Source organism: Lepidochelys kempii, chromosome 2, assembly GCF_965140265.1.
Source record: "Lepidochelys kempii isolate rLepKem1 chromosome 2, rLepKem1.hap2, whole genome shotgun sequence".
Lineage (NCBI taxonomy): Eukaryota > Metazoa > Chordata > Testudines > Cheloniidae > Lepidochelys > Lepidochelys kempii.
This window is the reverse complement of record NC_133257.1, coordinates 268,075,928-268,091,344: the sequence shown is the minus strand read 5'-3', so window position 1 is coordinate 268,091,344 and position 15,417 is coordinate 268,075,928. Positions and strand designations below refer to the sequence as shown.

Below are 15,417 nucleotides of genomic sequence, written 5' to 3'. Positions count from 1 at the left end.
GCAGATGGCAACACCTGATTGGCGCCAGCACTAGATGTGAAAGGCGAAAACTCCCACAGAGAAGGAACATGTTGATCGAACTCATCAGAAGAGATAACAACTACAAGAGCACAGGAAAATCATGTTAATTTCCTGCCCTCGACGACTTCTTGCTGCTTCCAAGATGCTCTGGTCAGTTCCTCCTCACCTGTGCTGGGATCCGGCGGGGTTTCTCTTTTTTGACATTCCTGCTGTTCCTGGACACGAGGCTCTACCCCGGGTTCAATCCGGGCCTGAGCATCAGGCGTGGAAGCAGCATTGTCTGTCGATGGAAAAGGATATTAAGCGGATTAGGGTTTGGTTAATAATTCACTGAGTTCACACCTACAAATCCACAGAATCTTTAACTAGTTTAAAGCCACCCCCTTCCATCACCAGAGGCCATGGGCAGCACCACTGGAAGTAAATGATAGGGTGGCTGCTCTTTTCTTAACGACAGGTCTGACGTGTGACTGGCTCGCTTTGTCTGGGCTCAGGAACAGTAAGCAGATCACAGGAGTGCTCCCCGAATCTGATCAGCCAAGTAGTGCGGAGCAAAACGGGCCCTGCAGGAGACGCTTTAGGTACCCCCCATCATGCATGGGGAGAGAGATCAGGAAGAGGAGTTCCCTACCTCCTTGTGGGTAAGACCAGAGTCTTCCAGAGGCAGGGCTAGCAGGTGCCTACAGCCTGAGCAATATACTGAGCAGCATCTGGCACTTCCGAGATCTGACTGTTACTAAAGGAATTTTCAACTCATCTTTACCCAGCGAGATCAACGTCTCATAGTTGTTCCTCATTGTGTTCTTGTGAAGCTCCTCCCGCCGTTGCTCTAAAACCCCCCACTCCTGCCTGGAGAAACAGCCCGAGACCTCATCGAACTTCACAGGGACCTGAAATCACAAGCGTCACAGCCTCAGCACCTCCTGCCCCCACTGGGGAGAGTATTCAGCACCTTCCCTCCCCAGCACAGTGTCACACAAACCTCCGTCGTCATCACCTTCAGAGCGTGACGCAGCTCACCCCTGCCTCTCACAGCGCCCCCAGCGCTCCCTCCCATGGCCGTACTCTGCCCAGTTCCCTCTTAACACTCTGTCAGCTTCTCCAGGTTCTGCCTTTATGCCTCTTCTCATGCTGCCCTTACATCTGGAAAGCTTCCAGCAGTGCGTATGCCAAGCATTCTCCCTCCTGCCTTCTCAGGACCCACTACTTTCATCTAGCCTTCCACTGCTGATTGAGCGTGACTTTACCCCCCTCTTCATGCCTTAGCCTGCAATAGTTCGATTGATGTAATAAAACCAAAGACTGACACTTCAACTGATCATTGACCAGTTGCATACTACGAAAACCTGTAGTACTGAACCTGCAGCTTGAGACTTGATGACCACCGTTAAAATCGATAGCTCTAGACTACATTTGCTAATTTCCTGTTCTCATTCCATGGCTCCCTGTACTCTCTCTGCATCTGAGAGCCTGTCACAGCATCTTAGCTTAAGACAGAGTGTCTTGTAGTTCTCCCCTTTTTAGATGGGTCTGTAGATGGGGAGCAGGAGAACGGAGCTAAGGAGCCCCAACCAGGGCTTCGTTATGCACCAGTACACCCAATCTACCCAAGCAATTTTGTAACAGACCTGAATATCACTGGGCTACACACCCCGTGGACATCTAATAGAGGGGACAGCTTTACTTCTGCCCCTCAGTGCTAGCTGGGATATTGTTACCTTGGGGACTTCTCCCTGGGTGCCTGGGGGAAGTTTTAGGATCCAGACATCTTTTTTCTTCAGCAGGTTCTCCATGTTCTCCAGCCTCCTCTGCAGCAGCCCATACTCCTGGATCAGAGTTCCCAGCACGGCCCACTTACTCTCCAGCTGGTTCCCAAACTCCACCACTGTCCTCTCGCAGCCAACTAGTTTGTTCTCCGCCATCCCCATTCTTCCCTCTAGCGTCAACAGTCGCGTGGCATGCGACTCCACGGTCGTCTCCACAGTCACCTCTGGCCACATGGCAGTCTGTTCCAGCGGCAGCTGCATTCCTGCCTCAGAAGTATGCTCAGGGGCAGTCGGGGGGGTTAAAGGCACTGGCTGCTCGGCTCTGACATCCCATTGCGGAGCCTGCTTGCAAGGAGAAAAGAAGAGATTGGCCACAAAGAGAAAGGGCGTAAGGCCCGCTCATGTGTGCCAGGCTGTTCCATGCTCTCTGGGCCCGAGAGTTAGTCTTTTACGGCTGCCTTCCAGATGCAACAACAAAAATGACAACAGACCCTTCTCTGTCAGCCTCACGTTGGTGGGTTTGGGACTCTAACGATATAAACTTCTCAGGCTCGTCACCGACGTACTTGCTACACCTGCTGATCTGAATGCTTCTTCCACCAGGTGACCTAATTCTGCTGCCATTTCAAAACAGACGTGGAGAAGGTTCTTGGGGAACACATGCCAGGCCTATCCCACACCAGAGACTCTTACCACTCAGCTGAGTGGCGCTCCATGCGTGACATTTTTCACCGCTGGAAAGAGCCAACCATGTGTTACCTAGGGAGGTGGTAGAATCTCCTTCCTTAGAAGTTTTTAAGGTCAGGCTTGACAAAGCCCTGGCTGGGATGATTTAATTGGGAATTGGTCCTGCTTTGAGCAGGGGGTTGGACTAGATGACCTCCTGAGGGCCTTTCCGACCCTGATATTCTATGATTCTATGATCTCCCGCACAGCCTGACCGTGAGCAGTATGACAGGTGCGTGGGGGGGGGGGGGAGGAGCAGAGTGGGAGGGAGCCTGGAAAAACCAGCGAGATGGGTGTACTGGAGAGGGCCCAGGCCAGCCTTTGTTCAAGTAGAAAGAGTGGTAGAGCCTGGGGACGGCCAGTCAGGGGGTAACACAAGCCTGGAGGCTCTGGTGCTGCCAATATCTATCTCCTCCTACTCCTCTTCCCTGCTCCCGACAAGCACACGCCAGGCAGCCGAGCTGGGGAAAAACTGAGAGCAGGAAGAGACGGGCCCCGTCCCTGGAGCTGCAGCAGCAGCCCCCCTGTGAGAAAACCCTGCTCGGTCCCTGCTGAGGGCGAGAGACTCTGTGAGCAGGTGTGCGGGTGGCATGGGCCAGCACCACAGCCCTGGTACCGACACGGGGCAGCCAGGCCTGCGCAACCCGGTTGACCCGGCTGCTGCCAGGACGCCCCAGAGCGCACGGCCCCCACATGCGGCTCTGGGCTTTTGGGGACACGACAGCCCGCGGCCACCCGGGTAGGTGCCTGGGGGAGCCCGGACCGCAGGGAAACAAGCTCCCTAGGGAGGATGGAAAAGGGCCGTGGGGTGGAAAAGGGGCGGCAGAGACACGGCTGAGGGGTGTTTGCCGCAACTGGCTCAGACTCGGGTCACAAACGGGGACAAAACCACTGCGGTGATGGTGTAGACGGGACCTCCGATCCCTCATCCCCCTGCAGCCTGAACCCTTCGGCTCCAGCTCGGCTCCCAGCCGCTTCCTGGCTTCCCCCGGGGCGGGACAAAGACCCAGGCCGACCAGAGCCTGGGCAAACCCGAGCCCTCCAGCGGCCAATGTCCCGTGAGGGCCCCAAGCCAGCGGGGCTGGTGGGAGCGGGGGCGGGTCCCTGCTCCCCGCCCGAGCCGCCCCCGCCCCGGGGCTCAACCCCGGCCAGCACCGCGCTCCCGGGGCAGCCCGGGCCGGGCGGGGAGAAGCTCCCGGGCCCCCCCCCGCCCGCCCGCCCGCCCGCCGGGCCCTTACCTGGGCAGCGGCCCGCTCGGCCATGGCCCCCCCGGGCGGGGCTGCTCCCGCGGGCCCGGCCCGGCCGAGCCCCGCTCCCGCCGCGGGCTGGGCAGAGTCCCGGCGCCGCCTCGCCACGGGCCGGCCCCGCTGCCGGGCGGAGCGGAGCGAGCGCGGCCCGCAGGGAGGGAGGGAGCCGCGGCCTGGCTGCCGGGGCCGGGAGCGGCGGGGAGCGGGGCGGCAGCGGCCCCTGGCGGCGGGTGGGGTGTGAGCGGAGCCCGGCGGGGGGCGGCGGCGGCGGCGCTGGGACTCGGGGGTTCCGGCGTCTCGCAGCCGGACTCGCCCGGGGACCTGCTGCTGGTGCCGAGCCGGGGCAGGCGGGCGGCTGGGCGGCGGGAGGGCCGATCGCCTGTTGCGTTCCTTCCCTCTGAAGCCCCTGGCCCCGGGCAAGCCCCTGCGGTGGGTGGGCCATCGCCCTGGCCCAGTGCGACCCTTCTTCGGCTTGGAAGGATTCGATGTTTGTTGGGACAGGTCAAGTTCACCGTACACCGAAACCTAGGGGCCATGTTCCGACCTGTCTGTGCAGGGACAGGCAAAAGGAGACAAATGCTGCGGGGAACTTATTAGTGTTTGGTTTTAAATGAAGGGGAGTTCGTATTGGTGTACTTGGACTTGTTGGCCGTTGGTGTTTTAACGGTGATAAAGCATTGTCTCTTGGGCTCCCAAATTAGACTGTTGTAAAATCATTGTAAAATCGTTGTAAAATCATTGTTGGCTGACCTCCCCCTCCCCCATATCCCGCAACTGTGAACATGTACATTGATTTGAAAACACTTACTACCTGCCTATCTGGAAATTTCCACTACATGCCTCTGACAAAGTGGGCATTCACCCATGAAAGCTCATGCTCCAATATGTCTGTCAGTCTATAAGGTGCCATGGGACTCTTTGCTGCTTTTACAGATCCAGACTAACACGGCCGCCCCTCTGATACTACTCGTAACTTTTCACAACTGCGAAACATTAAAATCAATAAGTATTGGGGGGGGCTTTAAAATGAACATTGACATTATAAAATTATTTTTAAAAAAATCAAATTCTGCTAAATCTATGGAAAAAGAAGTCAGGACACCATGATTCTAGTCTCTATCTGCCACCAACCTGCTGGGAGATCTCTTGCACAAGTCTCCACTCCATGCCTGTTTCCCCTCCCACCGTTTGTCTTTATTTAGGTTGTAAGCACAGTGCCCAGGAGCCGGCTGGACCATTAATGTTGATTTTCAATAAGTCTTGGAACACTGGGGAAGTTCTAGAAGACTGGAAGAAATCTCATGTGCCAATTTTTTAAAAGGATATTTATAGGCCTGACATCAGTCTGGGGCAAGATAATGTAGTGGCTGATACAGGACTTGATTACCAAAGAATTAAAGGAGGGTAATGTAACTAATGCAAATCACCATGGGTTTATGGAAAACAGATCCTGTCAAACAAACTTGATTTTTTTTATGAGGTTACAAGTTTGGTTGATAATGGTAGTAGCAATGGCTTAATATACTTAGTCTTCTGTAAGGCATTTGACTTGGTACTGCACGACAATTTGATTAAAAGACTAGAATGATATAAAATTAACATGTCACACATTAAATGGATTCAAAACTGGCTAACTGATAAGTCTCAAAACATAATTGTAAATGGGGAATTGTCATCAAGTGGGAGTGTTTCCAATAGGATCCTGCAGGGATTAGTTCTTGGCCCTACACTATTTAACATTTTTATCAGTTTCCTAGAAGAAAACATAAAATTGTCAATGATAAAGTTTGTAGATGACCCAAAAATCGGGGGAGTGGTAAGTTATGAAGAGAGCAGGTCACTGATTCAGAGCATTCTGGATCTCATGGTAAACTGGGTGGAAACAAATATGTATTTTAATATGACTCAGTGTCAACATATACATCTAGGAACAAAGAATGTCGGCTGTGGCGGTTCAATGACAAGACAGCACAGAGCTTTTAGCAAGCAAGCGGCTGGTCTGCTAACAGGCTTCTGCCTGTCAACTTTCCACCTTCCCCTTTATTCTTTCTCTCCCCCCGCGCATTACATTCTCCAACAGATAAAAGGAATACACTGGCTTTGTTTAACATTCTTATTTACCAGTTTCTATCTACCGCATTCCTTGCTCTCGGGCCTTGAGCCCAGTCCTGGGAGGCTTCCCACGGTTCATGTCATCTGGGCGAGATTCCAAGGTTGATGCCCTTGAAAGGAGCTGTGTGTGCACAGGTCCAGCACAACACTCCGGGTGTGCCCTGAATGTTGCCAAGCGCATAAACCTTGTATGAATCCTACATCCCCTCCTTTTTTGTTTATTTGTGCTCGGCCATCTCATGGTAGCCATCAATTTGCTTTTGCAAGCCAATTAACTCCCGGACAGACGAGGTCATAACTCGTGGAGCCTGCCAGGGCGGTTCTCGACAAAGCCTTAACAAAAAGGAAATACATTGCACACAGCAACAGCAAAAAATAAGCTCAAGAAGGTAAAGTGTAATTGGCCAGGCCCCAATTAGCCATGCTAGAGTACTGGGAAGAGAGGTTCGCGTAAGCAGCGAGCATCATCTCATTTCCGATTTCCTCAGGGTGATGACATACTGGAATAAGGCACGTACCTAACACTTCTTCAGCTGCTACAAAATCAAATAAACAAAAGTGGGTAACATTTGCTATTGAAGCCAATCTTTCCCATAGGTTATATGTCATTCGGGCTCGTAACGGAGAAAGCGCTCCCGAGCCAACCCCTACGGAAATAGCAGGCACAAAAGGTATACAATCAATACAGAATTAGCAGTAATTTGGGCAAGAATTGCCACAAACAAAGTCTCAGAAGTCTCTGGCTGTTGGTTTGCTGCCAGTCTTCGTTGAGCCGCGGTGACCAATGCTTTTACTGCTCCCCATGTCACGGGCTGGCTTGGGATGCTACGCCTCCTCCGTTTCCATCCTGCCGTTGTCGACCCGGGAGGCACCGCGTTCTCCTCCAAGGTCAGCTGAAACTCCGGTATGGGGTTTGACAGCCCCTGGTGCCACGCCATGCTGTTTCAGTGCTGGTCACACACACCGGGCCGGAACCCACAACGGTCCTGCAGGGAGAGACACAGCAGCATATCCCCGACCCCAAGTAATTAGAGGCACTGGGCCCAACCATTGCAGATCGGGCAGCTGATGGTAATAGACACGCGGTCTTTCCAGTACATCGGATTTATGAAAATGCCGATCCGTGGGGGTCTGCTGATCTGCGTTCAGCGTTAAATTATTTAAAGTGAACAAAAGGATATGCAATTGTTGCTGAATGTCTCCTAAGGTTCAGAGACGCAGCTCCCCTTGTTTTAATTGTTTGTCGAGCAAGGTTTTTAGCGTGCGATTTGCACGTTCAACAATGGCTTGGCCCGTGGAATTATAAGGGATCCTGTGTGTGAGACGGACGTCCCATTGGACACAAAAGGTGGAAAGGGCTGTGGAGCAGTAGGCTGGGGCATTATCTGTTTTTATCTGGCTTGGGCGACCCATAACAGCAAAACAGGCTAGCAAATGGTGAATAACTTTAGGAGTGGCTTCCCCACGCTGTGGGGTTGCCCAAAGGAATCCCGAATAGGTATCAATGGAAACATGTAAAAACGAATAGGGGCGGAATTGTGGCACATGAGTGACATCCATTTGCCACAGCAGATTCGCCGCGGTACCTCTGGGGTTAACGGCATAAAAAAAGGTAGGGGCAGCAGCGGCACGGTGGGGGCAGGAACGAACAATAGAACGTGCATGATCAGCAGGAATATGAAACTGTCGGGCCAAAACAGAGGCAGACTGATGAAAAAAGGAATGGCTTTCAATGGGGTCAGAAAAAAGGGAATTTACCTGACCACGTAACGCGCGATCGGCACACGCATTGCCTTCAGTAAGTAGCCCAGGCAGAAGGGTATGACTGCGAATATGAGCAACAAAATAAGGGAAATTACGAGTGGTGATGAGATACTGTAAGGACAAAAACAGGCGAAGAAGGTCCGCATCGACCTCAGGGGTAATAAGGGCAAGGGGTAAATGATCAATTACCTGATAAACATAATGCGTGTCCACGATCAAATTAAAGGGACAATCAGCAAAAAATTGAAAGGCCAAAATAACAGCAGCTAGTTTCAAAGACTAGTAAAGCTCTCCAAGCGCTGTGCATGCAAATATTGTTGTACAAGTGAATGAAGCGCTTTCAGCTTTTCTAGGGGGAGGGGCCACTGGTCAATCCATATGGGCTCTAAGGATTGCCATACCAATGGTAATGCGGATGGCAAGGTGGGTGAGGGAGGATTTCGGGCCATTATATATTAATATCGAGGGTGGTGTCCAGCTTTGTAAGTAAGTCATGGCCCCAAATATTGAGGTGGACAGGGAGTACAAAAGGGCAGATTGTAGCAAGGGCACGGCCTCCTGGTTTAGAGACCGTGACCCAAGACAAACTTTGGCGCCCGGGTTTGCTACCCCCGATCCCCCACAACTCTTTAGAAGGAACTGTTGGCCAACCGACCGGCCACTCCAGATCACGAATCACCGTAACGTCAGCTCCAGTGTCTACCAGCCCTGTAAAAGGAACATTATTTAAGAGAAGTGTTAACTGAGGTTTCAAGGGGCGGACCGACATTGTTAGAGCAACAAGTGGAGAGGACGTGTTGTGAGATGGCGACTGAGCCAGAGTCGATCCAAAGCCGCCTCCGCCCCGGGCTCGATCCTCTGCAGCTGGCACCTGATAGGGGACTAAAATCAATTACGCAATTGATCGTCCACGTGGGAGCAACTGCGGAAGATGGGTCACACCTGGACCTTAATAACGCCGTTGTAATCGGCGTCAATGACCCCTGGGATGACAAAAAAACCCTGTTTCCCAGCGTGTGAGCGAGGGAGAACCAGACCCACAAATCCAGCAGGGAGAGGTCCCATCACCTGGGTAGGTATGGCGCAAACCTCCCCCGGCAACTGAAAATCAGTGTCCTCCTGCATAATCAAATCAAGCCCTGCACTTCCGGCAGTCACCTCCTTCATAGAGTCTATGGGTTTTAAAGCAGAGGAACAGTTGTCTGAGTGGGAAACACCCCCGTTTGGCCCTGGGTTCGGGGGGGACCCGTCATGCGGTTTCCCGACCCGCTACGACACCGATTAGCCCAGTGATAGCCCTTCTGACACTTGGGGCACTTCTTTGAGGGGCGGGCGGGCGCCGTCGAGGAGCGGCACTCCCTGTGAAAGTGACCCTCCTTACCACAGCGGTAACAACGCTTCCCCTCCTTCCCGCTTTTCTGCAGGGCAGCGGCCATAACCCCAGCTTTATGTGCTTGAGTTCCGATGTTTTGGCACGCCCGCAGCATGTCTGACAGCTCTAGAATTCCAGAGGCTTGTGCAGCCTGGAGAGCACGGCGGCAATCCTCATTTGCATTTTCAACCGCCATTTTTAACAGAATCTCCTGAGCTGCCGCAGGGTTATCCACCTGCCGGAGGATAGCCTCCTGCAATCTGTTGGTAACATCCATAAAGGACTCTGATGCACCCTGACGGATACTGGCAAAGCTTTTGGTAGGCTTGCCAGAATCCGGGACCTTCTGGAAAGCATGCTGGGCGCAGGTGGAAATAATGGGGAAGACGGCCTGAGGGAGTTGAGACTGCATCTGAACAGTAGCAAACTGGCCCTCCCCTGCAAACTGCTCATAAATGACACCTTGCTCTCTATACACCTGGGCTTGGCGTTCCGCCATCTGCCGATACTCACTAAGCCAAATAACATACTGACTGGGCATCAGCATCATGCGTAACAGCGCCTTCCAATCTTCAGGGATCAGGGTGTACCCAGTACCTAGCCCTTCAATGAGACCACGTACATACGTGCTAGTGAGGCCGAACTCACGAATCGCTTTCTTTACGTCTCTGATCACCGAGTAAGGCAAACTGACCCAGTTTGCAACCTGGTTGCCCTGGCCATCATCCTGCCAGGTCACTGGACAAACTGAGACCAGCTCAGCCAGCTCCTCTGCTGTAAGATCTGAGCGAGTCTTCGCTGCGTGAACCATTTGTTGCACCAGCGAAAGCCTCTGAGCAGACGCGGACGACCCTCCAGGGGGCCCCGGAACATGGGGCACCACGGTGGGATGGTGATCACACATGGGCTCTGGTGGGGAAGGCCAGGGAGGCGGTGGTAATAGAGGCACTGGGGGCGAAGCAGGGGGAGGGATGGTTGCAGGAGCGGTCGGGGGTGGCGGGATCGGCAGCCCCTCTGTTGGCGCGGGAGAGGGCCTTTCCAAGGCGACACGCTGTGTCACATCGCCAGGAGGGGAGATGGCTGCAGGAGCGGACGGGCATGGTGAGATCACCAGCCTCGCGAGGGAGGGCCTGTCCGAGGCGACACGCTGTATCGCGTCGCGACAGAGGTGCCAGGCATGTAGAGCCTGCACGGGCGCCCGAGGCTCTTTATGCAATGTCTGGCCCAACCGCTCCCAGTCCGCTAGCTTAAGGGTTCCGGCTTCAGGGTACCACGGGCATTGGGCACGCACCTCCTGTAGCAGGAGAGTGAGTTCTCGAGTGGGGCAGTCGTGCTGAGCCTTACACAGCAAATACTGTAGCTCACTGCGGTGTTGCACTTGCAAAGCAGAGAGGGAGCTTCCCATACTTACCACAATGAAAAATACTCACCGGGATCCACGAAGCGGATGAGTGACGCGTCTGAAACCCTTGCCGGGCAAGGTGAGTGCTGAGGGCCCCACGTTTGGGCGCCAGTTGTGGCGGTTCAATGACAAGACAGCACAGAGCTTTTAGCAAGCAAGCGGCTGGTCTGCTAACAGGCTTCTGCCTGTCAACTTCCCACCTTCCCCTTTATTCTTTCTCTCCCCCCGTGCATTACATTCTCCAACAGATAAAAGGAATACACTGGCTTTGTTTAACATTCTTATTTACCAGTTTCTATCTACCACATTCCTTGCTCTCGGGCCTTGAGCCCAGTCCTGGGAGGCTTCCCACGGTTCATGTCATCTGGGCGAGATTCCAAGGTTGATGCCCTTGAAAGGAGCTGTGTGTGCACAGGTCCAGCACAACACTCCGGGTGTGCCCTGAATGTTGCCAAGCGCATAAACCTTGTATGAATCCTACAGTCGGCCATACTTACGGGATGGGAGACTCTGTCCTGGGAATCAGTGACTCTGGAAAAGATTTGGTGGTCCTGGTGGATAATCAGCTGAGCTCCCAGTGCCCTGCTGTGGCCAAAAGGACTAATGCAGTCCTGGGATGTGTAAACACAGGACTCTTTTTTGAAGCAGCAGAGAGGTTGTATCTCTGTATCTGTATCTCTGTATCTGGCTCTGGTGTGACCGCTGCTGGAATCCTGGGTCCATTTCTGGTGCCCACAATTCAAGAAGAGTGCTGGTAAATTGGAGAGGATTCAAAGAAGAGCCATGACAATAATTAAAGGATTAGAAAACCTGCCTTCTAGTGATTGAGCTCTTTGAGTCTATCTATTTAACTCAACAAAGAGAAGGTTAAGGGGCAACTTGATCACAGTCTATAAGTAGCTACACGGGGAACAAATATTTAATAATGGGCTCATCAATCTAGCAGACAAAGGTATAACATGAGCCAGTGGCTGGAAGTTGAAGCTAGACAAATTCAGATTGGAAATAAGGCTTAATTTTTTTAATGGTGAGACTGATTAACCAAAAGGGTCGTAGTAGATTCTCCATCACTGACTATGGAGTGTTTGGTGAGAAAGCACTTAGCCCTGAAATCCTTCTTTCTCTGAGTGCAGTGGGACGGCCTCTCTGCTGTGTGAAGGCTGGTGTGTTCTCAGCGAAGCTCCTCTCTTGCCATGGACAGCGGTAGAGTCTGTCTGCGTGGGTTTTGGAGCGCCTGGTGAGCAGATGTTTCTCAATGAAGCCCTTCCCACACAGAGTACAGCAGAAGGGCCTCTCCCCGGGTGGGTCCATTTGTGAATGGGGAGATACGATCTAAATCTAACACTTTTCAGGCACTTAGAGCACCGATACGGACTCCCTCCAGGCCTTCCGAGACCCTGCTCTTGGCTAGAGCTTTCCACACAGCTATATGGTTCCTTTGCCACGTGGGTCGCTGGTGTTCAGTAAGATCCAAGATGCATAGATCCTCACATTCAGTGCATAGCAAGAGTCAGAACTTTGGCACATTCCAAGAGATTCCTCTGCCTTTGCCCAGGATCCGTGGAGGTACATGGCCCCTCTTCCATGTGAGCGTCCTCCAGAACAAAAACAACGAGGAGTCCTTGTGGCACCTTAGAGACTAACAAATTTATTTGGCCATAAGTCTTTTGTGGGCTAGAACCCACTTCACTGGATGCATGGAGTGAAAATACAGGAGCAGGTATAAATACATGAAAGGATTGTGATTTGAAAGGAGTTCACTGCAACCTCTCTTATACCGAACAGAGTCCTCGGGGTTCTTTCCAGTCCTGTCAGTCTGCTGTCTCTCTCAACTCTCATGGGTCATTTCCTGCTCTACCCTTTGGAAAACCTCTTTATGATGGATTGCCCACCCCTCACTCCAGGGTGCCACCTGATGTACTGGAGTCCCACTGAGACCACCTGTTCCACCAACCTAGGCTCCCTCACCCTGTCCTGCTATGCCAGGCCCTCAAGCCTCCTCTAGCACACACACAGGTAGGGACATGCCCAGCTGTAGGAAGACACAGACACTGAAGACTGCACTTGAGTGCTGGGCAAGCCCCAAGCTGAGTCTGCATGGGAAGACTCAGCTTGGGGATTGCCCAGCACTCAAATGCACGCCCCCTCTGGAGTTTAAATGCAAAACTGTATTGTCTTGCGCTGCACAGAAATCTGTACAGCATAAGCTCAGGAAAATCAGCCCCTCCCTCAATGTGGAGGAAGATATGCATAGCTTTTTGCCACCCTAGTTATTAATTGCACAAACTGGTTTATAGAAAACAAAAACAAGTGTATTAATTACAAGGAATAGATTTTAAGTGATTATAAGGAATAGCAAACAGATCAAAGTAGACTACTGAGCAAATAAAGCAAACACACAAACTAAGCTTGATACACTAAAGAAACTGGCTACATGTAGTAATTTCTCACCCTAAATGTTGTTTTAAGCAGGTTGCAGAAATTCTTGAAGACAAACTTCTTTTGCTTGCAGCTTAGAATTCCAGATATTCCTTTCACAGACCAGACACCTTCTAGCCTGGGTCCAGTCCTTCCCCAATTCAGTTTTAGGTGTTTTTAGCAGTCATCTTGGGCCGGGATTCAATGAAGAACCAACTCTGATTAACTCACACCCCAGCCTTAAATAGGATTTACATATGGCAGGAATCCTTTGTTTCCCAGTTTGAACCCCACCCCCTAGTAGTGGCAAAATACTAGCAGCCCAAGATGGTGTCCAGTAGCAGGTGACATGATCACATGACCCTGCAGTGTCAAAGCAGCATCCCAGGAGGCTACTCAGGAAGGTGGGAGATTAGCATCTTCAAAGTCCTATTGTTCTCCCTAATGGCCCATTCAAGCTGATTGCATACTGTCTGGTGGGCATTGCCCAGGTGTAAACACAGTTGTAATTGTTACTTTGTCAATATTCCTAACTTCAGATACAGAAATGATACATGTCTACAAATAGGATAATCATAGTCAGTACATCATAACCTTTCCAATGATACCTCACATGACTCATCTTGCGTAAAACATACCTTAGTTATGCCATATTCCTATCATAACAATATCTCGATGAAGAATATAGGATGTGGATCACACTCCTCTTCTGAGCGTCCCTCTGGTGATGGTAGGCTTTTAGGCTGCTTCTCAGTTTTGATCATGGTTCCCCCATCTGCTGGAATAAAGGGAGGATCTATTTCCAAAATCTCTTATGAGGAAAGCCTAATTATACTCAGTAATAATAGCCAGAGAGTTGGGTGACCTCCAGCACAGGAACTAGCATAATCTTATGAATATGCTGGCTAAAGTGAGTCTAATCTGTTAACAACATCAAGAGTCTGAAATTGATGGTAGTTAACAGTCTTTAAAGCAAATGTAAAAGGTTAAGTTTTTGGTAAATCACTTACCTAGGAGATCGAGAATTAGCACACAACTGCATCTCAGGGCACAAGGGAGAACAACAGGGACAGAGATTCCTTCAGAGTAAGGCCACCCATGAGAGTTGTCGAGTGGTTGGAACAGACCAAGGGGTCAGGTACTCTTGGACATACTCCTGGCTCCCCACTAACTCCCTGCCTTCCACAGGGAGCCAGTGACAGAACTGGGACTAGAACCCAGGTCCCCGACTCACAGTCATTTCCTATGACCACTGGAGAAAGCTGCCTCTGTTATGAAGCTGCCTCCGTATCAGTCACATGCACCGTTCCCTTCAGAAATCTGTCTCTTGCCAAAAAACTAGAGCAATGGTGATGCAGCTCCTCCCCTTCTTCTGCTTAGTAAGAACTTCAGAGTCTAATCGGTTTCATCTAAATCCTCACAGTTTCCTTATGCTCTTTACTAAAAAACTCAGACACTCACTTGGATGCACCTGCTCCTTCTCTCAAGATGAGTATAGCCCAAAAGAACAATAGCGTGTAAAGAGTATTTGGCAAGAGTCAGCCCACCTCTCATTTGGGGCCCAGAGGGGACAGACTAGGAAGACCATCGCTTCAGCTTGGTTTATGTCAGAATATTAGGCTTATCTAACAGTGGCATTTCATTATCAGGTGCAATCAGTTGCTTTGGTCGCAATGCTGTGTTCTCTGAAGTGACACATGTTCCCTTTCCCCACTCTAGCCACCCCTTGAGCCCCCCTCTGACGGGCTTTGACACATCACTGTGCAGAAGCTGTTTTCCATAATCTAGTTCTTGCCTCTGGTCATTGACCCTTCAGCCACTTCGGACATGTCTACCCTAGAGTTATTTGACAGGTTTCAGAGTAGCAGCTGTGTTAGTCTGTATTCGCAAAAAGAAAAGGAGGACTTGTGGCACCTTAGAGACTGACCAATTTATTTGAGCATGAGCTTTCGTGAGCTCCACGGTATGCATCACGAAAGCTCATGCTCAAATAAATTGGTTAGTCTCTAAGGTGCCACAAGTCCTCCTTTTCTTTTTACCCTAGAGTTATGTCGCCCTACGTTACGTCGGCATATGGCCACGGCAGTTAGTACATCGCTTGTGCGTGTGCATACCTGGCTGCTTGTGTTGGCGGTGCTCAGGGCTGGCCTTAGGGAAAATGGCACCCTGGGCGAACTTGTATATTGGCATCCCCCCATCACTCCTGGCCCCCACGGGCTCCCTGGGCTTCCCTCCCCCCATCACCTCTGGGCCCCGCTGCCTCCCGCAGTGTTTAATTTGTATTGAAAGAGATGCCAGAGCTGAGCCATGGCTCAAATTAAGCACCGGCAGGGCGGCCTGATGCTGGCGGGTGCTGGCCGGGCGCCCAGCTCTGAAGGCAACTCCACTGCCAGCAGAAGTGCAGAAGTAAGGGTGGCCTGGCATATGGTGTGTTGCCACCCTTCTGCACCTTGGCTTGTGGTGCCTGATGCTCGGGCATGTGGCTCAAGGCAGGCTTCGCACTGTCGCAGGGTGACTGCATCTTGTCAGAGCCCACGGCCCTCCTGCAGCCCTCTGGCCACCCCTGGCTCACCCAGGGCACTGGTTCAG

General features: G+C 51.7%; 1 protein-coding gene and 1 long non-coding RNA gene across 2 annotated transcripts in view; both read right to left on the bottom strand.

Moving 5' to 3' along the window:
* The window catches only part of LOC140906198 (uncharacterized), a 35,572-nt gene extending 31,621 nt beyond the window's left edge, over positions 1 to 3,951 (bottom strand). The window contains exons 1-4 of the mRNA XM_073329690.1: positions 3,752 to 3,951; positions 1,740 to 2,132; positions 785 to 911; positions 188 to 301 (exon numbers count right to left, since the gene is read on the bottom strand). Coding sequence (XP_073185791.1) covers positions 188 to 301; positions 785 to 911; positions 1,740 to 2,132; positions 3,752 to 3,775 — 658 coding nt within the window. The 5' untranslated portion in view covers positions 3,776 to 3,951. The remainder of the gene's footprint in view (positions 1 to 187; positions 302 to 784; positions 912 to 1,739; positions 2,133 to 3,751) is intronic.
* Positions 3,952 to 5,737: 1,786 nt separating this feature from the next.
* Positions 5,738 to 10,528, bottom strand: LOC140905814 (uncharacterized). The gene is made up of 2 exons (XR_012156951.1): positions 10,439 to 10,528; positions 5,738 to 7,697 (listed from the first exon to the last, which is right to left on the bottom strand). It is a non-coding gene; the product is annotated as an uncharacterized lncRNA (long non-coding RNA).
* Between the last annotated feature and the right edge of the window lie 4,889 nt (positions 10,529 to 15,417).